Source organism: Trachurus trachurus, assembly GCF_905171665.1.
Source record: "Trachurus trachurus genome assembly, chromosome: 9".
Taxonomy (NCBI): Eukaryota; Metazoa; Chordata; class Actinopteri; order Carangiformes; family Carangidae; genus Trachurus; species Trachurus trachurus.
In genome coordinates, this window is record NC_139895.1 from 22,383,954 (window position 1) to 22,411,177 (window position 27,224).

Consider the following 27,224-nt stretch of genomic DNA (forward strand, 5'->3'; position numbering starts at 1 on the left):
TGTAAACCCAAAATGAGCAGAGTATGTGATGGAGGGTGCCAGACAGATGCTGTGTGTTTGCTCTAGTAATTGCCTGAAAAACTGGGTAAGCATCTCTTTGAAAAGTGGCTCAGTGAACATTGAGTGAGTCACGCGCTGGCTGCCCTCTTTACCCATCAGCCAACAATGGCACCGGGCCTCTCTGCTCTCAGTGCACATCTCCCCTGTGCGCAGCCAGATTGAAGCAAACACTATTGGCAGCTGTCCTTTATCAGTCTCTGCAGAGCCCACCTCTGACCAACAGCAGTGGAAGAAAGAAAAAAAACACAGCCTCAAGGGGTTGGGAGGAAAAGAAGAGAGGAAGAAGAAGGCCTGGGAAACAGGAAGACTGGGTTTGGACAGATGCACTAAGCACCGAGCCAGATGAGGCTCTGCAGTTGGATTCAGGATTATACATGGAAAGTAATGACTCAGTGTATATTTTCAAATAAAAATGGAAAGCAGAGCAGCTATTTATAGACGAGCATACAAATGCAATAAGCTTGGGGAATCATTTCTGAGGTGGGGAGAAGGATTATTGAAGTAACCAAAACTTTTGTTGTTATCTGAAGAAACGTGGATGAACTTCCTTGACTTTCCAGACTGTTTTGACGCTGTGCTTATTCTCACAAGGCTGCACACTTTGATAAGTTGCAGGTGTGTGTGTGTGTGTGTGTGTGTGTGTGTGTGTGTGTGTGTGTGTGTGTGTGTGTGTGTGTGTAGCCGGTGAGGCTTTAGGACCTTGAGGTTTGTACTGCAAGGGGAGGCTCCTCCTCCTCCTCCTCCCCCTCCTCTCCTCCTCCTCTCCTCCTCCCTCTGAAGGCTGTTTACGAAGAAAGCTGAGCCCCTCTTGACAAAAACAAGGGCTGGGACTTCGGCGACAGGAGCAGTGTGTCTGATGCACATTCAGCACAGGCTCTTCGTCCACTTTGTCGAGCTTGTTTCTTAGATTTTGTATCTATCTTCCGCTTTTAATTCTTAGAAAAGGAGAGAAGGCAGCTCATCAACGCACCATGTTGTCTTTGAACTCAGCCCGTCAGCTCTGCAAAATGTTCCTCTCTCTGCACGTTGCTTTCCTCAGCGTGGCGATGGTGGAGAGCAGTGCATCAAATGGAAACCAACGAGGTAAATGATACATTATAGATTATTTTTTCTTTTGCACCTCATTACTTACACGTTGAAAAATGTGACTGGTTTACTTCAAATTACATGCACAGTAACAATACTTGTTTTCCCTTCTCTAATTGCTCAATGTATGTTTTTCTCAGACTGCATGAGATCCAATGGTGTGGACTACAGGGGGGCACAAGAGAGCTCCCTCTCAGGTCTGACCTGTCTAAACTGGTCAAATATTTCTCGAGACTATGATGTTGAACTCCATCCTGACTCCCAGACAGGTAAACTACTTCAATTGATGATGGTGAATGTCCTGTTAAATTGTGATTTCTCTGGTTAGGAGATTTAATCTCTCTCATGGGGATGAGTAGAGTTTTTACAGGAGAAACCATAACCACAAGGATTGCAAGTGATCTTACAAACATGCGAGGAAAGAAACATATTGATGTATAGCCCACACATTGCTGCGCCAGTGATTTGTGTGTTTACAGTGTTAAATGGTCACAGCAGCTGCTGCTTCCTGTCTTTGTGCTCATGGTGGCCTGTTCTGTTCATTGTAGTGTGATGGAGCAGTGTTAATGATTAATGAATCCAGTGGTTTACCCACACAGCATGGACAGACAGACAGACAGACAGACTTGAGTATTTGTGTCAGGCATCTGTAACAGACGTGCTGTTTTCATCGTTCCTCTTGTAGGTGTTGGAGATCACAATTACTGCAGAAACCCAGACTCCTCTGAGAGGCCTTGGTGCTACATTGCTGGCCCAGATGGGACGGTTCAGAAACAGTTTTGTGCAATTGACAAATGCAAAGGTAGGTGAACATTGTAAATATTGTACATCACAATCATGTGTGTGACATTTATTTGAAATTCTAGCCACAACAGCCTGGCAAAGTGAAATTGCCAGTTTTTTTTAAATTAATTAATGAGGATAAACACTGGAACGGCAGATTTTCTATCAGGCTGTGTTCTCTCGATGCTGCTGATGCTGCAATTATTTGTTTTCCTGTAAACCTCTCATTATTTTTTAAAAGTGGACTATGCTAGGAAAAAAATAATGAGATGAGTTGTTATAGCAATTACTCAACACAAAAAGAGAGACTGATGAGAGGATGCAGCCAAGTTTGAAACTTTGATGGGCCAATAAAAAACTTTTAACCATGAAGAAAAAAAAAAGTTCTCGGAGAGATGTAATGTATTACTTTTCCCAATTAAGAGCATTAGTCTGCAGTGGGTCAGTTGGTCAGTGCTAAGCTGTCCTGAGAAGTCTTATAATACTATTGACTTTGTTTCCTTTCTATCTTGCCAACCCAAGTCGAACAATAACAAAACCCAGCAGTCACATGGCGGAAAGTTCAGTTTCAAGGAAGACATTGACCACACCCTAAGAGCTGATTTGTAGATCGCAACAGTCTCGCCTTGGAGACAGCAGCTGATTGGCTGTTTGAATTTATGACCTCATGCCTTTTAACTCCTGGGAGCTGGTAAACAACAACGTGTATGAAGGAAATAGAAAAAAAAAGTTAGAGAGGAGTTGTTGTTGTTGCACTTCCTGTCTCTTGAAGCAGAGCATACAGTGAGTACGTATGTGTCTGGCACATGTGAAAAACGCATGCGCTCGCCAACTCCTCTCACTGATTTATGTTGCAACAGTTACATGAGAGCAGTGTTCGCCCTGCTGCTGGGGAGGTTTTTGCGTCAGTGGTAATGTTATTGCAGCAACAGTAATTGGAAACCACACGGTTCAGATAATGCATTTCTAGTCAAGTCAAATCAAGACAAAGTGTTTACTAAGTGCATTAATTGTCTGCACACTATACAATAAAATAACATTAATAGAACACAAAGAGACAGTGTAGTTAAAGATTAATCAGATTAAGTAAGTAGCATGCATATAAACATAAAGAATGAGGTCTCACTGTGTAATATGATCTAATAATGTTTGAGAGATAAACTGTTTGTGTTAATACTTAATATCTTTTTAAAGTGCTTGAATTACCATGGAGGTAAAAATCTGTTTTGTAATGGATGAAGATGATACGGATCAAATCACTGTATATACTAGATATGATACTAATAATATATTATATAGTTTATATTGTGGTATGTGATATGGAAAATAAGTAGATACATTTTTTGACAAAATAACTTCTCTCTGGCTTACTGAGGGAAAAAATCACATAAAACATCATTTTGCGATGGTCTAATATACCCTGAAATTATAGATCTTAGGAAGGGATGAAAAATCATGGAAGTATTTGATTGCAATCTATCGATATACAATAGCAATATATGATTTACAAATGTGTACTGGCCTAGATTTGTAATTTTTGCCTCATCTGTGTAATCAAATTTTCCACTCATGGCTACAGTTGTGGAGGGAGAGTTGTGCACAGACCAGAAAAAAAGTATTGTAGTTACTGGTCTTGATCAAATAAGTATTGTGTATGTCTAAATTTCAGCATTGTATCTTAGACAAATTTTACTTTGGTCAAGTATGCTAAAGGTCATTTAACTCTGTGGTTTAGCACTCACATTGTTTAAATGTGATTTCAGAACCAGGCTCGACTGCGCCAGCTGAGGACGAATCCCACACTGGAACAGGAACCACTCCCTCCACAGAGAGCTTTCAGCCGGCCAAGTCCGGACCTTCTCAGGGAGAAGTTGCTGCTGTGCAGCCGGTGATGGGAATCAGCCAGCGAGTGCGCACAGGACCCAAAAAGAAAAAGGACCTCGGCACACTCGGTTTGTTGTTGTTGTTGATAGTCTGATAAACATGTAGACTAGATACCGATGGTATACTAATATATGTTTTTTCATTTATTTTCTTCAGGCTACGTCCTCGGCATACTTATGATGGCAATTATAATTGTCCTTGGAGTTGGCATCACATTTGGTTACTTCTATAAGAGGTCAGTATCAAAAAATTTCAATCGGTAATAGAAAAGCATTTATCAGTTTCCTTGATGTCATGAATACACAATGTACATCTAGTATAACTGTTTATTATGGGTTTATTTATTAGGATCCTCATTAGACATTACTTCATTATATGAGCAATGGCTATTACAATTTTCCAGATACTGGAAGAAATAGTTAAACAGTTTAAAGATTTGCAGATACTTTACTTGCACTTTACCTCTGGCACTTTAAAATCCAGCACTTTATTATTGCACTTTTTGTAAGCAATAATAGCACTTTATAACAGATGCACTTTAATGGTTCCTAACAGCTCCCGAACCTATTTACAATGCTGCTCTTTCCACTGCAGCTAAGGTTTAAATTTGTAATGTGATTTGTGTAATAGTATTGTGATATTGTGATATGGTACTCGTACCATACTAAATGTTATAAATGTTGTTATTGATGTTTTGTATAATTGTCGTTATGTGTGCCGCGGGACTACGGATGGAAATTAGCCCTGAGCTAAATCTGGTGTATTTACATTTTTTATAATGTTCATTAATATGCAAAGTCCCGTCACAAATAAACAATAAATGAAAAATGAGATACAACACAATACTTAAGCTTGTGAAAAAAACAAAGCAAAACAACACAACACAAAAAAACAACAACTAACAAACAACAAAACAAAAAAGCAAACAAAGAAGTCAGACACTATACTTTCTCCTTTCTAAAACACATTACATTTATTTTTAAAACTACTTTTGCTTAGCATTGACAGGGGCTCAGGTGGAAGCCTGTTCCACTCTGCCACAGCGCTTTACATCGCTGCTCTGTGACATAAAGCATGACATTTTATTTATTCATTCATTTCGGACATGTTAGTTAAATCAGACTTCATCACACATCATCTCAGTTTAAGTAGCCTAATACAACAAATGAAATGATATAGAACCTTCTTACATTCCTGTTTCGGCACATGAAGCGCTATATATAGCTGTAAAATGCGCAGGACGATTGCCAGTATGTTGACTTGAATCACATAATAGCATGTGTGTTAATGGCCTCCTGACAGCTGTTGTTCACATTCCCCAACAATGGTCTCTGTTGTTCCACTTGGATGTAATGCAGCCATTATAATGCCTCTCTTTTTACAACAACCACAACAGAACATTTGGTAGCAACGTGGCAGAAAATGAAGTGTGCCTGCGGTCTATTTTAAGGATTAGTTAGCATTATTAGTTTATATTCTTCAAAGAGGGGAGAGTATGGAGGAAGGGCTGGATGGGATGGAGAAGCCCTCACATACTCCACACAGTTATGTAATAAAAAGAGGGGCACTCTGTCCGATTCCCTTTGGCACAGCACAAAATGACCCTTGCAGATCTGTGTGTGGCTGTCAAATCTCATTAGCAGCGCCCATGTATTTGTTTTCTATTTTTAGGAGGTGATTATTAATAAGGAGCCGCAGCATTGTTATGTCAGAGGGGTTATAGCTACCTGTTCTCAGCATACAGTGACATCAACCTCAGTAATGTGACAGATGTCCTGCCTGTGTGCTGCTCATATTCTTCGTAATTCAGGAGTGGTCACAGAGCCTCATGCTATATCCCCACTGGGAGCTGGCCCTCAACCAAACAGTAGGAGTGAGTAGTGTATTCACAAGCATGCTGATCCCCTGCAGGCTCAACCATCCATCTGAGCAAATAGCACCCTGAAAAGCCAGAGACTCTGCAGTGATGGCCAAGTGTTTTCACCCCATGTCATTTGGTAGCTTAGCACAGAGACTGGAAATGGCAGTGGGTGGGTGGGTGGGGGGGGGGTCCTGGGTATCTTGGGTACTTTGCCAGGCAACTAGCGCCATGAACATTTCTGGTCTTGGCTGAGGGATAATTTGGCAAGTAATCCAAATTATAACTCAACCTTAAACAAACAAGATACGACATGTTAATTAGTGAGCTTTAGAGGTGCGCTTTAGGTGGATTTTGTTACTTTTGAACGGAGCCAGGCTCTCTCCCTGTTTCCAAAGCCAACTAGCTGCTTAGTTGGATTAGCTATCTATCTTGCTTAATCTTGTCAATTTATTCTCAGCAAGAAAGCAAAAGGGGTTAGTTGGGGATTATTTAGGAGAGCACCTGAAAACCCACTAGATACAGTTGAAAATCAATAAGAAGGAACCACTCCCTTGTGTAAAGAAGTGGTGGTGATATGCAGTGTTTGACTTGCACTGATGCAGAGTGTGGGAGGTGTCTTAGAATATATTGCCCTGTTTTGGCTCCAGATCAGTAGGAAGCAACCTCATGCTGCTTCCCATCGCTGTGTTGCCTTGGAGTAGATAAACTCCTCGCCAGCTTGTCAGCTCCCAGTTCCCTTTCACCATCTGTCCCTCGGCTTTGTTACAGATCAGGCACTTGTTATAACAGGCTTTTATCTACATACAGTGTGTTATCAGAAAGCTCCTTATCAAGAGTATTTAGCTTGGATGGCTCTCAAATCTCTACTGTACCCAGCAAGACTACTTAAGGCAGCATTTTATTCTATTTATACTATAGCTTTTGTAATTATAATACTAGTAAAATACCTGTAATTTTCATGATCCTAAGCTTTCATTTTTTCTTTGAGAAGTTGATGGGCTCTCATTTCTACAGTTCGCCTCAGCTTTACAGAGCAGTTTGGGTTCACCACCTCTCACCAGCCTCAAACTGTCTCAGACAAACCCTTGCAACAGCTTTCAGACAAAGAAAGTTCAAGTTCAAGTTCACTTTTATTTATATAGCACAGTTAAAAGACCTGTGACAGTCGTCCAAAGTGCTTCACAGAGCAGAGACAGAAACAAAAAAACATGCATACCATCACACATTCTCACACACAAATGCATGTAGCACATGTACAAATACGAACATATGCGCATACATACACATACGCATACGTGCTGCACGGCTACAGTAGTCATAAACAACAGTGCAAGATTATGTTAAGATTACACATAGATATTTGAACAAAACTAGCCAGGATTAGAAGTCCCTGTGGATCCGAAGGCCAAGGAGAAAAGATGTGTTTTTAAAGCGCACTTAAACCTCTCCATGGATCCTGCATGTCTAACAAGTAATGGCAAGCTGTTCCATAGTCTGGGAGCAGCCACAGAGAAGGCACGATCGCCCTTGGTTTTCAATTTTGATCTCGGTACATCCAGCAACAACTCACTGGATGACCGTAGATCTCTGGCTGGATTTCGGATTTGTGTAAGTTCAGCCAGATATAGAGGAGCCAGACCAGTTAAAATCTTAAAGACAATTAATAACACTTTAAAATCAATCCTAAAGCGGATAGGAAGCCAGTGGAGGGAGGCCAGAACAGGGGTGATGTGTGACTAAATAGCCAGCTCCTTCCTTCAGAGAGTTAACTTGAAATGTGATGATTGATAAAAACTCTGCTGTGTCTTGGTTGTTCAGGGGCCGAGACCTGAAGAAGCAGCACGAGCAGCGAGTGTATGAGCGCGAGATGCAGAGGATCACCCTGCCCCTGTCGGCCTTCTCCAACCCCACCTGTGAGCTGGTGGATGAGAACACCATCGTAATCTCAGCGGAGCACGAGACCACCCCCGTCCAGGAGGGTGTGGAGGGTGGGGACCCCCTCATGGGCCAGCCAGCTGGTACACCAGGAGCATGAGCAACACATGAGAGTCCTCAAACGGGACTTTGATATGTTTTTTTGTGGACCAAAACACTCCCATCTCCCTGTTTCTCCTTCCTGCCTCCCTGAGTATGTTTTCAAAAAGGAGAAGGGGCGTCGTTTTCACTCCAAAGACTTGAACTGAATGCTGTGTCTTGTGTCCTGTTTCCTTTTTGGCTTTTATACATCCGAGGCACAAAATAGATAAGATGACACAAAATGGACACAGTCTGAACAACTAGAAACCATGACGGTCAGTCTGTTGTTATGTGTCATGAGGTCTTAAATATTCACATTTGATACTGGGCTGCCCCCGTAAATAACATGAAGAATATGTAGTATAATATCTTGTCAAATGGACGTTGACAAGTATGCGTTTATAGTGATGAAACCTATTCTTTGAAAAGAGATGATGCTTGGTGAAGTGAGGCTATGGGTTTTGTTTTTAATATGCTTCCATGTGGGAGGGATGGTGTCGTTACATGATGAAAATGTAGTTTATTTTCCTTTATATTGACCCACTGGCTGTGCCGAGGGACAAAAAAATGCGTCTGGTTTGTCTCGGAGACACTGGTGACACAGATTGGTGTCCAAAAATAGCCGTCTGCCTCTGAGACAGGACGAGCTAACATGAGGTAAAACAGGCCCACTAAAGACAAGGGAAGGCCTCCAACTCAGACACTGCCTTAGCATGATACTTCTGAATGTATTTGTTTTTATTTTTCCCAGATGATTTTATTTTATTTTTTTGTACTTGACTGACAGGCCAATGCAGTTACGAAGCATGACGGGTGGTCACTGGCAGACGCGAAAGAGGACTTGCCCTTTTCTTCCACAGGTTAAGGAGTGACAGGAAATAAAACAGAGTGCTCTCAGGAAGCACGAGAGACAGTGGTTAGTCCTCAGGACAAAGTAGTACTGCCACAACACAGAACAGATGGGATGAGAAAGAGAAAGTCTGAAATTTTGTCTTTGCAGAACAGGACAGTGTGTGTGTGTGTGAGTGAGTGTGTGTGTGTGTTTTGAAGGGCTGGTGCCTAGATTAGATTCAGACATTGGCACCCGATGCTTCAGGGTAGAGAGACAGGAAATGAGAAGGATAGAAACAGTCCAAAGTTTTGGTGTTGCGAAAACATGAATGCATGTACATGGCTACCTGCTGTATGTTTGTATTCAGGAGCCGCTTTTTGCATCTTAACAAATAGAAATACTCATTGAAGAAGACATTTAGAAAATACCTGCCTGACAACAGAGGTCATCGTCATACACAGTGGATTTCAGTTTGTTGGTGCACATGAGACACTGTTACGTCCCGCTATATTTCCAGTGCATATATCAGTCATCACTCCTGTTGGCCATCTTGTTTTGTGATTGGTGCTGGATCCACATCACTGGTATGTTTGTTTATGGATGCTCCATTATTTCAAGTGTTTGTTTGCTGGCTGTGATGATTTTCTTCATCATTCACAATACTGTTTTTCAGCATTTGACTTTAGTACTTGTATTTGTAATGTATGAATGCAGATTTTCACCGCTGAGATGGAAATAAAACATCAAACACACACAGATGATGGTGTGGCGTAGTCTGTGTATTTAAAATGACGGAGGTAGACTACTAGACTACGACAACATAACACAGCAGGAGTGTCTAAGGTTTGGTCTGTACAGGGCTGATCACAGTGGGACTTTTGCAGCAGCAGCTCCCCCTGTTGGCCGTTGTTATTAATACATAGTTTCAGTCATTGGAGTCACCTGAGAAAGCAGGTGAAGATAATAATAAAAAAGTACGGGACAAACAAACAAATTGTGGCCTGTGAAGCTACAGATACAAATCAACCTGTGACAGAATACATTTGACACAACTGACAATAGCTCTACTCAAAAGTGCTAAAAGTAGAGGTCATTGTAAGTTAATGAATAATTCACGTTAGTTAAATATTTTGTCATTATGTCTAGTTTATTTTTAGAATACCAAAAGTCAAAGTGTTTTTATCTATTTCTTATTTGTCAAATAATCAGTACCTTTAAAATCTATATAATTTAGGGTTTATGGTTCATTTTCCTTTCATATCTATTTACGATACATTGCAGCATTAAGGTTGTAGTAGTGAGATCCATAGATGATTTTACTTTGCTCCTAAACTGTAACAGAAGAGCCGTTTTCCTGACGTGCAAAGTTGAAGAAAGACAATAAAAAGAAAAACTTTCTGAAGGTTTATTTGTGACACTAAGGTGATATAAATAATAGTGGTTACAGCTGGTCGTCAGTACCTTGCATGGTGATAGCAAAACAGGTAAAAACGTCCATCGTTGACAAAATGTCTAAAAATCTACAAATCTAGAAGTCCCATTAGAAAACAGATGTCCAATTAGAGGCACAGTATGTACATATTATATACATTGCTTGAGAATAAAAATCCAGTTCTGTACAAGGCAACTTTTTAATGGTCAACTCTTGCATGGTTATGTCTGGCAATTATTGAGAGCCCTTCTTTTCCAGAACAGCTACTGCCCTGTCTTTTCTAACAGGCATCAGGCGTTTGATAGAAACTTTGAGCAAAATGGAAAAAAATCTAAATAGTGTTAATTCATCATTCTAAGATGATAATTAATTAAAAATCATTAGACTACAAAGTACACAACCATACCTGCAACCGTCTCGTCAAAAATAACACCAGTGGTGCTTAGACAAAAAATAAACATTCCTTTGCCACCTTGTGCCAAATCTCAGAGTGATGAAACTATTTGGGTCAGCGTTTGTTTTGCTTCCACTGGTGTTTTCTTCAGGACCTGCCCTCTGTTTACTCAGACATGTCAATCAGCTCAACTTTTCGAGCCTCTTTTGTTTTTTGTGCTGCTCTAGTGGAGTGAGTCCTCGTCTGGGCAGGGAGTGATCTGTGCATTCCACACAAGGCAAACAACAACTTCAGAGCCAGGAAAACAAAACAGCTGTCACATCTGGACTCATTGAAGTTTTCCCACCTTATAAAGATGCTCATCCTCTGTGACAGGGACAGGGTCAGAGAAAAGTTGCTTTTTTTTCTCTATTACATAGTAAACAATTGAGTAGGGTTTAAAAAAAATATTAAAAACTAACACTTGGTCTTTTTGAAATGTGTCTTTCCACTCACATTGCAATGAGTGAAGCTCTCAGAGTTAAGGCCCCACACGGGGATACCGTGGTCCAGCTACCTCAGGTTATCCAGTTCTAATATGGCTCGGGTTCAACACAGTTTTCCTCTTTTTCACATCCACAGTATTAGTGCAGCAGTTCAGATGGATCAATCAGGGGAGGCACGGTGCCTAGGTGCCGTCATCCGTCATGCTGGGGGAATCTGGAGAGGCTGCTGTTGGTGTCGGTGGCTCCTCTGTGCTCTGCGTTGGGGAGCCGTCTTTAGGCCAGTGGCGTTGACTCAGACTCTGATGCAGTTCATCCAGTTCGGCGGGGAGGGGGATCCCCAGCTCCTGGTTGAGAGACAAAGCTGCAAACCAGTCCTCCAGCTTCTGGAAAGGTGGTCTGAGGGGGGAGGAAGAGGGCAGAGAGGACACACAAGAGGGGTTTAAGGTTAAAACCAGACTGACAAGGCTGAGAGAAAACATGAGGAAGCAATCAGGCCGCAGAGGCGTGTCCCTGTGCCGGCAGGTTGAGATGGCATCTGAAAGTAGTTGCTTTTTCCCCCCTCTCTCCTTCTACAGGTCCTTGAGTTAAAAAAACAACAAAAACTGGCAGGATAGGATACTGTGTCTCAGAGTGAGTGTGGACATGTTTCTGATGTAGCCATACGAGTGAGACATGACACTCTTATTACAACACATGTCTTTCAATGTTTGCTACACAGCTGTTACATCTCTCTTGGTTATTATATCAGCAGATATCCAGTCTGAAAAAGAAATCATAACAAACCAAGTGTAACAACAACAGCAGGTGCTCACCGGTTGTCTGGTGTGAGGTCACAGCAAGCCACAGCCAGTGGAAAGAAAGCTGCTGGGCTGTCTTCAGGGAGGAACTTCTCCACAAACTTGGCGACATGCAGGCCAAAGTCCAGGGTCCTGGGCAGGCACTCGGGGTCCGCATAGACTTTTCCGATGATCTGGATCATTTGACGGGAGGAGGAAGTGAGGGTCAATCAATGACTAGATACAAACACACCAGGGTGAATAAACAAAGCTCAGAGTAACATGTCTTTGGTCTGTTTGGGCTTCAAACTTGCTTGGTAAGTTTGTGTTGTTACAATGTGCTAATACAGCTGTGACCAGATGCTGTTTCACAACTATTTTTAGAGGTTTTATTCAACCTCACTCATCCATGGGTTTTTGAACCGACTGCCAAGAAGCACTGAAATCACAAGCTGTGTAAGCAGGAAAATCAAAGCAGATAATCGGGGTGAAATCAGCACGTTCCTACCTCACAAAGAACGATTCCAAAGGAGAAAATGTCCACCTTCTCATCATAGCGTTTACCTGGAATAACACCAAGTGAAAGATGAAGTCAACACGCTCACTGACCGAGTTATCCTCTTTAAAATCGAGCTGGTCATTTATTGTTTTGTGAGCAGCTCACCGTTTAGCATTTCTGGAGCCATCCAGTATGGGTTGCCCACAACTGTGTAGCGCTTCTTCCGGTCAATTCGCCTGAAAACTCTCTTCTTCGTGGAGGCTTTTTCAGGTGGAGGCTTCACTTTCTCCTCTACTATGAGTCTAGAGAGACCAAAGTCTGCAACGACCACAGTGTTGTCCTGTTGAAAGAAGACAGTTTTTAATGGTTCCCTCTTCGTTTGAAGTGAAGAGCAACATCTGTTTAAAAATGTGTACTTGACATAAACAGGTTTTAACAACTGGGATGTGCAAGTTGAGTGAATGCCCTAAGAGGTAAATGAGTCACTTATATAAAAAAGGTTCCTTGAGGCCCTATAGACACAACTGACTTGGCTCAGCACAGGGGAAGGAAATACTTTTCCACAGTTCATTAGTACAACAAATCATTCCCACCCCTTCGTCTTATTGTTCGGATTTTCTCATCTGCAACAGTTGGTAAGATGCCATGTCACTTACCAGTTTAACCAGGCAGTTGTGAGAGTTGAGGTCTCTGTGTATGATGCTCATTGAGTGAAGATAGGCCTGAAACAAAAGGGAAAGGCTCAGCAGGCTAAAACTCGGACTCACGCGCGAGAAAATGTGCTTTAACACAGTGAAACTTTTCAGCACTGTGCCCACATTTTCCACGACTGATGCCATCTTTAAGCCGTAATCCAGATCGCATCGCATCCCTGCACCGCAATCTAAAATGTTTCACCATGCCTGCGCTCATGTTGATACTTGCGGCTATCTTTGTTTGTGAACGCCCTTAATACAAAGTTTGCTTTGCATATCTATTGAGTCGTGAGCAGATCAGTCACAAATGTGATTTTCTCTTCTCAGACGAATTTATTCAAACTTAAATGTAGTATTACAATTTAACATTTTCATTTACCACCTGCTGTTTCTTTGACAATGAACTCCACATACACATTTAGATGGCTAAAAATAGCTGCTGAAGATTTCACTTAAAATCAGTGGTGATGTTTTTGCCAACTCACCATGCCGGAGGCGATGCTCTTAGCAAAGCTCACCCTTTGCTCCCATGGAAATGGATCCTGTTGGTCCAGAGTAAAAGGAAAAACATAAACACATGACAGAAATGAACTGAAGCTTCCTCAGAATTCATGAAACCAAACGGGGGAAAATAGTGAATGATTGTGAGACCAGTGTAGTCACGAGGAAATAGTATTCAACAGTATCAGTAAGCACATTCAAAACTGTCCCTTCCCCACATACTTTAAATACAATTAGAGACAAAAGAAAACACTCCCTCTCAGTGTGTGCTGAGTTGAACTGCTCCTTAGAAACAGTGAGCTGTGGGAGGAGGGGGAGCACGGCTCTTTAAAATTTCACCTGGGAGTACTTTCTACAGCTTTTCCCATTCCACGTCTTGGCCAGTTGACATGCCAGCCAGCCCACTACAGAACCCACGGCCCCTCTATCAGAGCAGAGTTTACTTCAGGTCAGCCACCTCCCACACCACTCTGAGCTGCAAACACCTCCTACTGATGCCACTGAAAGGTTTTTGTGCTCCGTCGTGGAAGAGGAGAGTAAAAGAGTTAAGTGAATCAAGTCATTTAACTCACTGTGTCTCTGATGAAATCCTTCAGGGTGCCTCCCTCGATAAATTCAGTTATCAAATTGAGCCTCTTGTCCTTATATAGCACACCGATGAACTTCAAAACATGCGGATGCTCCAGACTTCGCATTACTTTAACCTGAGGATTAGATGAGTGACAGAAAACACAGAAGTTCACGGTGATGAGTGCAAGTCTCCCATCGGATTCTATTAAAAGGTGAAATTTAATGAGAAAAAGCATTAACTACAATTAAAATCAGGTAAATGTTTTCTCACAAGACTGAAAAAAAAAACTGAGAACAACAAGGTACAAGGAGGTAACTGTTAGAGCATGTGGCGTGCTTTCAGTTATGACTATAATAAATCACAGGTTCATGCAGAGCCGCAGGACTGTGTTTTGTCTGTGAGGAAGCGCAGGCCTCCTGCTGCAGATTACTAACCTCCTTCAGGAAAGTTTTCTGGGTCTCCTCATCACAGCGGATCAGCTCCTTCATCACCATCACCTCTCCTGTGGCTTTGTGAGTCACCTGTCCGTGGGACAAAAGCACATATGTATTTAGGCTCATTTCCAGAAGAAAACAAAAAGGTCCTGGAAAGTAGGAGTAAAATACATGGCGAGGAACCGAGGGGAGCGGGAGACTGACCTTGATGGCCTGTCCGAAGAAACCTTTTCCCAAGATCTCTCCATGGATGAGGTCACATGGCCGGAAGATGCGATGAGAGCAGCTACTGGAGGATCTCAGGGATTCAGAGCGCCCAATGTCTCGTGTTGTGAAGAGCGTCTCTTTGGGAGAATTTGGCCCTGGTGACTTACATATGCTGTTACTCCGCCTGCGGTAGAGAGAGGACGACTTAATACACTCGTCTCTTGTCCATTATTGACTAACACTATGTTTAAGTTTGTGAGACTTTATTTTTGACCCAACATACCTCAAAGACCTCCTTTTAAGCGTGCCGTCGTCGACCACATCCGTTCTCTCCAGGACTGCGTCAGACGGTGAGGACAGACGCATGCGGGAAGTGGCTGGGACTCCCAACCGGTTTCTGGGTGACCCCAGTCTGAGCCGGTCCAAACGCTGCCTGACCGGGTCATACTCTATGAGCAGCTGCAGAGTCTGACTGGTGCGGTGGATAAGATCGTCCACCTAGATAAACAATGAGATTCATGGGTAACATTCCTGTTTATAGAGTCATATAAAACGGTAAAGACTTTTGTGAAACATCATTATTGCTGCGAGACGTCTTAAATGAGAGCTAAAAAAAAATAGTCATGGGTATAACTAATATTTAGTCATCAGTTCATCCTTGAGTTCAAGTGAATGTTTCACCAAATTTAACGAATGACCTCAAGGCGTTACTGAGATCACAAGATCCTATATATGGCTGTGAATCACCCAACAAGAATAAGGCTACAACCCAACTAATCAACATAAAGCTACAAATCAACCAATCAGAGCACAGCTACAAATTAACCAATGAGAATAAAGCTACAGTCTTTCACTGTGACCTTGACGTTTGACATTTAACAACAAAATCCAATCAGTTCATCCTCTGTCAAAGTGAAAGTCTGAGGAAATGTCCTCAAGGTGTCCCTGAGATAGTGTGTCCACATCCATGAGAACGAGACACAGCCATAGGGTTCTGTGCACAACATGAAAACATCGTGCCTCTGGCAAAGACTGTCGCCAATGTGGAGGCATAGAAAAAATTTAAGCAGTGAGTGACGACTGTACTGGAATGTAAGTGAGACTGTGAGGGTGAGGTTGTGGGAATGACTGCGAGTTATTCCACATACCGTATTCTCCCAGCTGAAGTATGTATAAATGATGGAGGAATGCAAGGCATGCCAAAAATCACATGTTATATAATATCAACATACCTTTGCAAATTGCACTCAGGGAATTAACTTGCCCTTAAAGGGATATACTTTAGTTTAAGTTAAGTTAAGTTTAACCCATGGTTTAACACACCATGACACCGAGTAAGACCCCCCCCCCCCCCCCTCAAGAGATCAAGTTTGCCGACCGCTAGCTTCTCTAGTTGTAGCAACTTCAGCAAAGTCTGCATTGCAGGATAGCAATAGCTTATAAGGTTAATGAGGAGAGTCATTAGCTTCATTCAAAGAATTTCAGATCATGCATCTCTGCTGAGACTCAGAGATGTGTGAAATATAGAAACCTACCTCCTCCTCCATTAATGTCCCAACTGGAAGGCCATTGATCTCCAGGATCCTGTCTCCGACGTGGATGGCATTTCGCACCTCTGGACTAATAAGCATCCCTCTGACCCTGGAACAACCCAGAACCAACACCAATATGTGAGTATTAGCACTGCAGAAGGAAGTGTCCTGATAAATATCAGGAGATTAAGGACTAACTGGGTCTGTCCACTGGTCAGTCAGTAAACCAGGACTGACTAAAACACGTTTACATCTACCAATAGCTACCTTTTCCCACAGTGGCACAATAACACACACACACACCAGCAAACCTATAATCAAAGTTACATAAAGCATTACTCATGCTGTCTCCACAGGGCAGTGAAACAACCACTGACATCAGGTGCTACTTACTCTTTGACTAGAACGCTTGCTGAGCCGTTGACGTCCCTCAGCACAGAGACTGAGAAGCCCCTCTTGCCGTTGGCCGCAGAGGGCATCGAGATCAGGGTCACAGTGTGGGGCAGGGAGTCGAGCACCGAGTCGTGCGAACGCTTTTCCAACATGGGTGTGAGGACCACTTGCTTGTAGCACTTTCCACTGCAAACAACAGGGAGAGCGGGTCAAGCATTACATGTAGGGACATGAGTTTGTTGTGAGGTTACTGCCTAAAAAAAGATAAAAAATTCAACAAGTTGTGGAATGATGACTAACTAATGAGAAGCTCAAGGACATTGCTGCCTGCTACTCTTCAAAATCAATAATTGAAAAATAAACTCATATTAATTGAAAACTACACATGTGCAGGAGACTTACCAGTAGAGTTTCGAACGCTCCACCAAGGCGTAGGTATCCCTGTCCTCAATCACCACCTTGCAGCTCAGACACACAAAGCACTCGGGGTGGTACTTGTGCTCTCCGGCCACCTGGGACCACAAAACCAAGCAGCTTATCTTCACAGTGCAAAGCATAAAGAAATCATACACTGACAGAGTAGCTGCTGTCACGCTGCGCCTGTTGTCAGAGATGAAGTGTGTTGCACTGCGTGTTGTCTTCTTGCCCTCCTCTCTCACCATTGGGCGGTGACGCAGCCGCAACACCTGCTTCACTCTCAGCCTGTCTGGAATCTGCTATGATGTCACCTCCCTCCTCAGGTCTGAGCCGCTCGTCTCGCTGACGTGACGACGTTCTCGCTTTCAACAGTCTATCATGTGCCTGCTCTCTCATTGCCTACACATCACTGACCAATTTCCCTTTCTGCAATCTATGTCACACTCACATATCATCCGGCTCTTTGCTGCTTCTCACACTCTCGCATGCAAGATGAGATAATGTGCCCGCCCAGCCCGCGGTGAGCAGGTGATCTAATTGTGCACATAGCCGAGCATGAAGCATGCGGATTTCAGATTCTCTTATGAAACTCAAGTTTCAGGAAATTGAGACTTTCAAATGCAGCCCAGTGGAAAATCTACATGTAATGTGTAATGAGATAAAGAGAGACAGGGAAACATCAGGATGCCGTTTCCTAATTCCATAAAGAGTTGATACATTACACTAATCTAGTGTATGCTATTTTTTGCCAACCGAGAGGATCAGCTGCCAACCTGCTCTACCACCACAAACATGTCCCTTCATATCGTGAGAATATGATTTGTTGGCAGGAACGTCTCTATAGCAACACAACACTTATGGTGCTGATGAACACCTTTTTCTCTTCATCTTGGTCATATTGTGTTTTTGATTACATTGTGATCATACATTGAATCCAGTTATGAACTTTTTATTTCACTAGGAATTACAATGTCCACAAAGGTTAGGATTTGTCCCAAAAAATGTAATATTAGAATTAGAATCTGTTTCACCACCATTTCCATTTCCCAGCAACAGAATCACTGTTAAGTAATGTGTCTGTCGAGTTGGACTTTTTCCCACAGTTACCACACCTGGTGAGTGAGTGAGTCAGTGCTGGGAAAGGGTTCCCTGCTGCTGCTGCTGCTGCTGCAGAGGGATTAAAGTGAAGTCAGCCAAATTGTTGTGACATCTCAGGAGTGTGTCTGCAACTCCCTGCCTTCAAGCCAAGAACAGACCCACCAACACTGACCGCAGTCACAACCTGCCTCGGGCTTTAAGAGCGAGACAGAGCCGTAAAAACAAGATCAAAGCGGGGAACTACTGGACGACAAAATGAGATTATAAAAAGAAATGGTCGACAAAAACTTTCTTAAAATATAACAACCATCTCCAATGAATCAATAAACTAACAAATGGTTAGAACTGGGACAAAAACAATACTGTTCTGGACTTGAATGCCTAACAAGCAGCAGCAGCTCTGCATGACCCTCCTCTGCTGATGAACCACAATGATTCTCTTTCTGGCCGAGAGAGGCTGCAATGCCAATTCTGCTCTGCCAAAAACACTTGGCTCCACTGGCTGATGAAGCTGGACGCCAATACTAAATAAAGGAGTCCATTATGTGTGTTGCTTGGTGGCAAAAAGAAAAACTTCAGTCTGGCTCCATGTTGGACGAGTGACCCCGGGTTGTGACCAGTGAGCGCTGCCGCCACCTGAATATCATGTTTCAACTTGTAGATGCTAAATCAAAGCTGTCTGACATTAGGTGTTTCTCTGTTGCCAGATTTTACTTTTAGTTTTGGTTCCTAGTTAGTAAAAAAAACGTACATTGACATAAGTGCATAATCAGTAAGTTGTGGTTCACCACCCTCTACGTCCGATGATCCGACTGAATCCAGCTCATTGAGGTCAGTTAGCATGCAGCAGCAAACTCACAACAGCATTATGTATATTATTGATTTTTCTTTTTTTGTTATAAGCTTTTAATGCATCAAGGCAAAAATGTGTCATTTTGGGCTTTAAAAAAAGTAACATCAAATGTCTTTATGATAGGATACTTGAACAGCATACATTTAGTGGTAGACGGTGGATAAAGCCACCACCACAGAGGGCTCAGCATGATAGGCTCCAGAAACTCATCTTCAAGCATCTTCCCACTAGATCCTCTGTGGACTTGAGGAAGTGAACTGTGGAGAACTTCAGTACAGAGAACAGAAAGGGGCCTCAAGAAGGGGTTGGGGGGGTGGGGGGGGGCTAATTCACATGTGAGGTCTAGGGGTCCGGTTTGCTATTTCAAGCAGCGGCCTATGAAAGTATCACTTGTCTGTAATTGCCACAAAACAGGCCCAATGCCTTTTAATGCATGTTCGTGTTAATCTGGAGCAGTGGGGAGAATGGGGTACACAGAGAGCACTGACACGCTCTGTGGGCACTCTGGTATTATTTAAGTAGAGGGGGAAATTGTTGGCAGTTGTTCTTATATGATTCATGGCAAAGCAGACCCTGCAAGTCTGGCAATCACATCACAATGCACATTCGCACACTAGCAAGTCTAAAACAATATAGCCACACTGAGAGCCTGTTCGTCATACACCAGAAAAATGCAATGTTTGCATAGTATGCAAGACTGCTTCATAATCCTTCCATCCATCAGCTATATTTCTTATCATTTGAGGGAAAGACCTACACCAAAAAAAAAAAAAAAAAAGGTTAAAGGTTAAAGGTTAGAGCAGCAGACGTACCATGGCCGGTCCGGTCATGAGCAGAGAGCAGCCGTGGCAGAGCTCTCCAAACTTCTCCCAGTAGTGTTTGCGACAGTACAGCTTGCCATCTTTCTCATAGTACCAGTTCGTCAGGTGGTCACAGCAAACAGAACACCTGTGAGGGGTAAAAATAGTCTTGGTCAAGTTTTTTATAGAACAGACTACATGAACAAAGAAGAAGAAAGAGATGGAGGAGACATTCAAAAGCCTGCTGTAGTATTTCAAAAAGTATGTGGGTGATAGAATTGTTAAGATTAGGTTTTAGTATTGGAAATGCTTTTGATGTTTATCAATCCAACAAAACCTTTTTTTTTTCTTTTCTTTTTTTTTTAGCAATTTATTAAGAGAGATACACAAACACTGAGAAAAAAATCTGGAGCACTTTTGAAGTAGGTAAGAATTCAATATTTGAACCATCACCCAAACCAGGTGAACTTCGCATTATTCATGACATTCCTTTGAATGGCATTAAGGTGTTCAATAATGAAAGAGAGACCCTGTAGAAAACATCAGTCATACTGACGGAAAACAAGCCTATCAATTTTCAGCTCTGAGGTTGGATTGGGTAGGAACATTAGCTGGGGGCATGTTCCTGATGATGACAACGTGTACTTTTCTCTGTAGTTAACAAGGTGCAGAGCGCAGTAAATGCCTCGCTCAGTCAGATGTGCCAGGTCTTGCATGCATGCTGTTGTTTGTGCACAGTTTTTTTTTTTTAAACAATAGACGGCACAAATAGTTGTGCCGTTATCTGCCAGGCCTTTGCAGACGGTGCCCACAAGGGACATTTGGTTATTTGCTTCAGCACTCCACCAATAATGCAGCCAAATACCTATAGCCAGTTTTCAGCACCTTAATAGGATCCAGTTGTTTAAGAAAAACCTGAGCTCGACTTCACAAGTTCACAAGTTAAAGTCTGATAAAACAGGCAAAAAAAATACCAATAGGGGCAAAGTCCTTGTTCATCATCTGGTTGTTGTGCAGTTTTTTGCTTACAGATACTCAACAAACTTCTCATTGTGCGTTTTCTTATCTAGGTCATTGCAAATAGTAACTAGCTATCCCATTAGCCTTGCTGTCAAAGGTTCAAACCACAAAGCTAATTCAGGAGCTTGAGTCAACCGTCTTCCTGATAATTCTCCTCCCGAAATGTCTCACATAGCAACACTACAAATAGTTAAATATTAAGCATTTATTATACTTAATTCCTTTTTATTGCGGTTTCAATAATACCAAGCTGTCACCTGAGAAGATACTTGGCAAATTAAGGGGACATTTATGGCAGCAACCTCAGGACAAAATGTTCAGAGTGAGGAATGCTGAAGTTGCCAGCAGACTGGGAAGCACCTGCAGGCTATGACTGCTCCTCGAACAAGCTGCACTGGTTATGCAAAATGGTGGCAGCAGGTTGGACTACCAGAATGCAATCAGTGATGAGCCACTATCTCAGATTAGGTGACTGAAATCCTTTTTGTTTTTAATGCCATAGTCTGCCATTCTGACTTTGCAAATACCTCAACTGCTCACCTTTCACCTTGGTTTTCAAGTCGTTTGAGCAAAGATGCTAAAAGAGACTTCAGACTTAGGTAATCAGGTAGAGGCACATTAATTAAAAAAAAAGATAAGAAAGAAAAGAGGGGGGGAAAAGCAACTACTGTTTAGATGTTGTTTTCCCACTGAATAGGAGTGTAAATATTCACAGGATCCATGTGTAATATGCAGGTTGGGTTCAGGAATGACTACAATAACAAATTCTAAACTGACACTTCAGACTTCCTGATCAACATATTTTTCTAAAGCAGGGATGTGATCTTCTCCAACAAGTCTGGGAGTCTGTGCTGATGCTTTTACCCACTCACATTTTTCTCTGAGGTGATGAGGAGCTCTGTCTGAGCAACCAGTTTTTCATGATTTGGTGCAGTGCTTGCAGTGGCCTTCAGCTGAGCTTCACACATCACACAGGCTTATTGACTTGACAGATGTTTCAAAGTTGCTGGCAGTACTTAAGGTCATTAAGTTCTGTTCTATAATAGTTCTCTAATAGAGAGAAGACCATGTTTGTGCCTCTTATGGAGAGAAAAGTGGAGAGTGGGGGAAGCATTGGGTCTGAGGCAAAGGTGCCATTTTGGTCTTAATAGCTTTGTGACAAATACAGTGAAAAAAAACACAGCCTGTTTATATTAGACAACAGCTACAAATATTAACAATGAACACAAGGTACATGCAATGACTCTAGCCTGATTCATCACACTGTGACATGGTTAGGGGAAACAGAGCTGACAGTTTGCTACGGTAAAGATTGCATTAGTAATGGTAGCTGTGCTGCTGTGTAGGCCACACATCTGATAAACCCAGTGTGTGTAAAAGATATATTCATGTTTCAGCTAAAATTCTCAAAGTGGATTTAACTCTTGACCACATTTGTAAGACTTTTAACTGGGTAGTTGATAAGCAGACACCCTTGCAAAAACATAGGGTGCGGAATAGGTCAAGTACCCTGTTCTGGGTTGAAATCTCAGCCTCCGAAAAATAAACCCCAGGTTCTTGCAAGGTGTAGTGCCAGGCCTGCTTAATTGCTTACTTTCAGGCACCTAAAAACAGATGTATAATAGCAATAAGGAATGTCGAGGCTAATCATTATTTGCTTTTAATTTCCAATTTATTTTCAAATCCATCAAAAATCCTAAAGGCATGCACATTTTCTTAACTGGAACCCATCACTCCCATTTCCTCCCCATTTCTAGCTGCTGGCAACTTGGCCTTTTGGATAAACGTAGGCCTACTGCTATTACCCCTAGGTGATGCCAAGGCCTTGTTTTATGCAACATCCCTTTTCCTCTGGCAGAGCCTTTTGCCTTAGATTTTAAATATTTATCTGGGCAGGACAACATTCATTCTTACTTTTAAGCTTGCAAACGCAATTCTATAAAGCTTTATAACTTTCTATTTAACATGGTACCATTTTCATGGTCTGGGAGTCTGCCCATGTGACTCTGTTACATAAAGGCAGTGAAACAGCTTTGCTAAACAATTATAGGCTCCTGCTATGAATTGCCATGCTTTGTTAAAATACTAGTCTTGTATGGCATAATGGCGTATTAAGCAGATACAAGTTTGGTTTAAAATAGAAGTACAGCTGGGTTGCTGCTGCCATTCTTGTTTAAAATGCTCAAACGCATTCTGTGCATTTCACAACGTATTGTTTTGATGGGGTTGTGCATAATTCATGTCATGAACAGGTGGCAGTGTGTAGCAAAAGGTAGGTGCTAATTGTGCTAAATCAGAGTTTGTTTGAATTGAAAAAGGTGTCCCACAAGGTACAGACCTAGTACCTTGTATTATGTAGATTGTACTGTGTCTGCAGCGGGATGTAACATTCATCTTCATGTTGGGTTTGTCGGCCATTACACACAGAGATACCAATCTTTATTTTAAAAAAGCTGAATTGTTTAATGTCTTACTGAAAACATTTAAGATACTTTTCAAATTTCAAATCAAATTGTGATGTTGGTATCAGCTTGAAAACCCAGTATTTTCCAAGCTCACACACACACACAAATACACACAGGTAAGGTCAGTATCACTATCGCTATTGTCTGGTGCAGTTCACACATTTGGTCCAATCAGATAAATGCCAGAGCACAAGTGAAAGCAAGACTTGTATTCTGCATATGTATGACTTTCAGTATCAGACCAGGTGTGGCATCAAAACCAAAAACTTCCACCTCACCTGCCTTGTTCTGAACACAAAGCATTCCAAGACAAAACCAACTGATAAACTATAATCACTGTGCATTATGAAGTCCCTTCAAATTGTCAAGATAAAGTGTTGTAGGGGTGCTTATAAAAACACCTGACTTCCCTGTGCTAGTGAATGGGGGGCGGGCACGCTAAACTCAGGTGGTTCTTCAATGAACAATGCAATGGAGCTGCCTGGACAAACACTACAAAGTAAACATTACTCATTTCCTTAAATCCACATTCCTGTAGGAGTGTATTCTTTTGTTGGAGAAGTAGAGAAAGTTAGGAGAGGGGCCAATCCTAACAGGCCTGAGTGAGGACCTTCAGAGGGAGTGTCTCATTTAAACTCCTAATATCAGTCAGAGTATTTGACTATTGTGTTTCCACAGTTCTCTATAGCAACCTCTTTCCAAAAAGTGGGGAGTGACAATTGTTTCTTCATTCATATGGGATGGTCTGTAGTTAATGTAATTTGTTTTGGATGACATGCTTATATTTGCCTTTGATTTCAATCAATATGTGAAAAAGTTCTGTTGACTTTTGACAAGACACAGAATTCAATTACTTTCATTATGGAATGGCTTATTATTTTTTGATGATTGATTACCTAATCTTTAAAATGTCAAAAAGAAGTAGAAATGCCGTTTACAAAAGGCTACAGCCCAATTGAACGTTAACAAATTGCTAACTTTAACCCCAAGGACAATTCAGTTTATTATCACATGTAAGTCCAATACAATATGTCCATTTGAAAAGCTGGAACCGAAAAATCTTTGAGACTTTTGCTTGAAAAAATGACTGCCATTATTAACCATTTATCCAAATAGTCAACTTCCTATCCTATCAGCAACTAATCAGTTGATCAAGTTTATACATTATGGTCTAGATAGAATACAGAGGTTGTAAGAGGTATCATCAAAAAGTAGGAAGGATAACACCAAGAGTCTCAAAATGTACGTCACTGTTTCATATTAAAGGCTGCGTCATTTAACTTTTAAGCCAAGTTTGCTGACGACATCAGGAGCTCTATACACTTCCAGAGAAACACAAGACAGGAAATATTGAGCTTTGTTTGGGAATAAAAGAAACAAGATTCAGCAGTCAATGTCTGACGCGGACCCACACCTCTGAATCGCCGTCTAGGAATGCAGAACGCAGCAGAGGCGAACGTGCCGTTACCTATAGGCCTGAATAACACTGCCAGGTTTACTGGAACAAGTATGACCTCAGCTTGTAAGAATGCCAAACAAGGTGGAGGTACAAGGAGGGCAGAGTGGCAGCATGTGGACAATACACAATAAGAGCACCACGGGGGGTGGCCGTTTTATTTTTGCTCGGCTATTCCCAATGATTTTGCTCTTTTAGAAAACAACTGTCTTGCAAAACAAAAACAAAAAAACAAACAGCGAAGAGTATCACATTGCCACAGAAGAAGAAGTGTCTCAAATCTTGTCCACCATGTTTTTTTTTTAGAAGAAGACATTTCTGACAAAGATGCTGCTGTAAAGGAGGGTGCCAAAAATGTGAGGGAGCATAAAAGAACAAAGGAAGGGAGAGGATCAATGGTGAGTAACACAACTATGTCAAGAACGTTGCCTCTGAGATGATAGAGGGAGCTGTATGTGTTGTTGAAAAGTCAGTGTTTGGACAGAATTAAGATCCCAGGTTATGTAAGGACACAGCTAGATACTGGCTCCAAACTCCAAGAGAGCCGTTTCAGTCGTCAGAGACAGGCAACACAGTCAGCATTAAATCTCTTCTATTCTCAAGTCTTTCTGGATACATCAGAAGCCCTGCAGAGCCAGACTCCAGTCATAAAAACCAAAGGATTTTTGGATATACAACATGTGGCCTGTGCTCCAGTCATACACTCACTGATCCAGGCACCCGTTCTTACTCATCTGCTTCATAATGTTAGAGTCTGATTAGGCGCAGTGACTATTGTAAACATACTTCTCTCATTAAAAATGCAGCTGTGAGACAGCAGTCACATTGGTCCAAACCTTTCAACTGTTTTGACCAGGAACAGTTTGATTGAGAAGGCAAGGGTTATCAAAAATCTGAGTCATCTCATCATACATAGCAAGAAGTGATTGTTACAGCTAACAAAGGGAAAACCCCAATGAGTGTTATATAATTTTGGCACATACAGTGTGTTGGCATCCAACCACAGGTTCACTGCCCCATGCAGAGATATCTCGCTATGGGGCAGTGACCTGTGAAAACCACAGAGCTCCCATCAGTTTCAGTGTGGCAATCATTAAGCCCCAACACACTGAGAGTCAAAGTCCTCCAGGAGCATTTCACTGACCAATCTATATCCAAGAGCGCAGACCCATCCCCATGCACAGGTCTGTCAGCAGTGACAGTAGCAGGAATGACAACCTGGACTGGGGCGTTTTGTTCTCAGTTGCTCAAACACAATGCTGAATGGTGGGAGGGGGGGGATGTGTAGGCCCATGTTTAGGCTACAAGACAGAAGCTTCTGGGATTATCCACAAGGCCATTTCTAAGTACATTCAAATGGAAAGCAGCCAGTGTATTGACCATGAGCAGAAAAAGAAAACCCAAAACAATTGTATCCATGTAAATGCAATCTGTCCTCCCTCTCCTCTCTCTGACAACAAAGCCTTCACTTCGCAGACAAACCTGGGGGTACACGGGCTCCTTACAGGCGTCATTAATTCATAAAGAGGACACTTACTGAAAGCAGGCGTTGTGCCAGATGTCCTGTAAGACTTTCATATGAAACGAGTCTTGAATTTCGCCTCCACAGCCCACACAGTAACAGTGGTCAGTACCTGCAAAATACATAAAGTAAAAAAACAAAACAAAAAAAACAAGAGGGTTTAGTCAAACCTGGGGAGCAGAGAAACTAAAATGGATGAAAATGTGGTAGAAACAGAGGAGCGCTCAGTAAACAACCGGTTCGACGTTGCACCGACAAAAACGGGGCTTTAAACATTCACTCAACGCTTCAAAGCATAAGACCACCACAGCACGCTGCTTAACAGAAACAATGTAACCTCTGCTCGGACTGCAGTTACAACCTGATATACTCCTCACCTTCTGGTTCCTCCATCTACTTTCTGACAGTGACGTCGAGTTTCAGACACTTTTACAAACAGCTCATACTGAAGCAGGACAGAGCCGTGATGCGCCGCTTCCAAGTCCCAGTCCTCCCGTCCACGATCCCCAAACCCCGGGCTCTGAGTGAGAGTGGGTACGGGGGGCAGAAAAAAGGGGGCCGCACAAAGCCTGTAATTCTCCTCAGAAAATCAGAAAACTAACTCCTCTTGGACGGAGGTGCTTTCTCGCCGCTGGCAGGGTGACTGACGTAATGCAGTTTACACATTCCTGTACGGAGAGCGGAAGGGCTCAGCTGCAGCACCTGGAAGCTGGAGAAAGCCGAGGTTTGGCCCCAAAGTGCCAGGCAACGACAGCAGCGCCATCTACTGTCAAAATGACCGCACTGCAAATACAAATGCTGAAGTACCGGTAGATAGTCCATAAGACACAGCAGTCCAAACACAAGCAGTTTCACTTGGACTGCTGTGTCTTATGGACAATGTGTAACATGTGGGCTGCTACAGCTACATACCATATTAAAATGACCTAAAGCCCCTAAATCATCACACAGTTTAACTGTAGGCTATGTAGCCTTATTGATAGGCTATTTCAGCTATGTAGGCTATAATAAGATAATAGGAGGTACAGGAGGAATAATACTACAAAATATTAAATAGTCTAATATGTGCTACTTTCTGCTATTTTTCCCCTATCTATCTATCTATCTATCTATCTATCTATCTATCTATCTATCTATCTATCTATCTATCTA

The 27,224-nt window shown here is 42.2% G+C and overlaps 2 protein-coding genes across 2 annotated transcripts; one reads left to right on the plus strand and one right to left on the minus strand.

Moving 5' to 3' along the window:
- The first annotated feature begins 856 nt into the window (after positions 1-856).
- On the plus strand, positions 857-9,265 carry pik3ip1 (phosphoinositide-3-kinase interacting protein 1). The gene is made up of 6 exons (XM_083978742.1): positions 857-1,143; positions 1,287-1,415; positions 1,832-1,948; positions 3,693-3,881; positions 3,970-4,048; positions 7,493-9,265. The coding sequence occupies exons 1-6, from the start codon at positions 1,032-1,034 to the stop codon at positions 7,707-7,709; spliced, it is 843 nt and encodes a 280-aa protein (XP_083834868.1). The 5' UTR covers positions 857-1,031; the 3' UTR covers positions 7,710-9,265.
- A 654-nt stretch (positions 9,266-9,919) lies between these two features.
- Positions 9,920-26,712, minus strand: limk2 (LIM domain kinase 2). Its single transcript, XM_083980011.1, has 16 exons — positions 26,450-26,712; positions 26,088-26,184; positions 19,622-19,757; positions 16,844-16,953; positions 16,442-16,627; positions 16,052-16,157; positions 14,800-15,014; positions 14,514-14,700; positions 14,310-14,396; positions 13,877-14,008; positions 13,289-13,345; positions 12,765-12,830; positions 12,274-12,448; positions 12,118-12,173; positions 11,646-11,803; positions 9,920-11,229 (listed from the first exon to the last, which is right to left on the minus strand). The coding sequence occupies exons 1-16, from the start codon at positions 26,463-26,465 to the stop codon at positions 11,016-11,018; spliced, it is 1,998 nt and encodes a 665-aa protein (XP_083836137.1). The 5' UTR covers positions 26,466-26,712; the 3' UTR covers positions 9,920-11,015.
- Between the last annotated feature and the right edge of the window lie 512 nt (positions 26,713-27,224).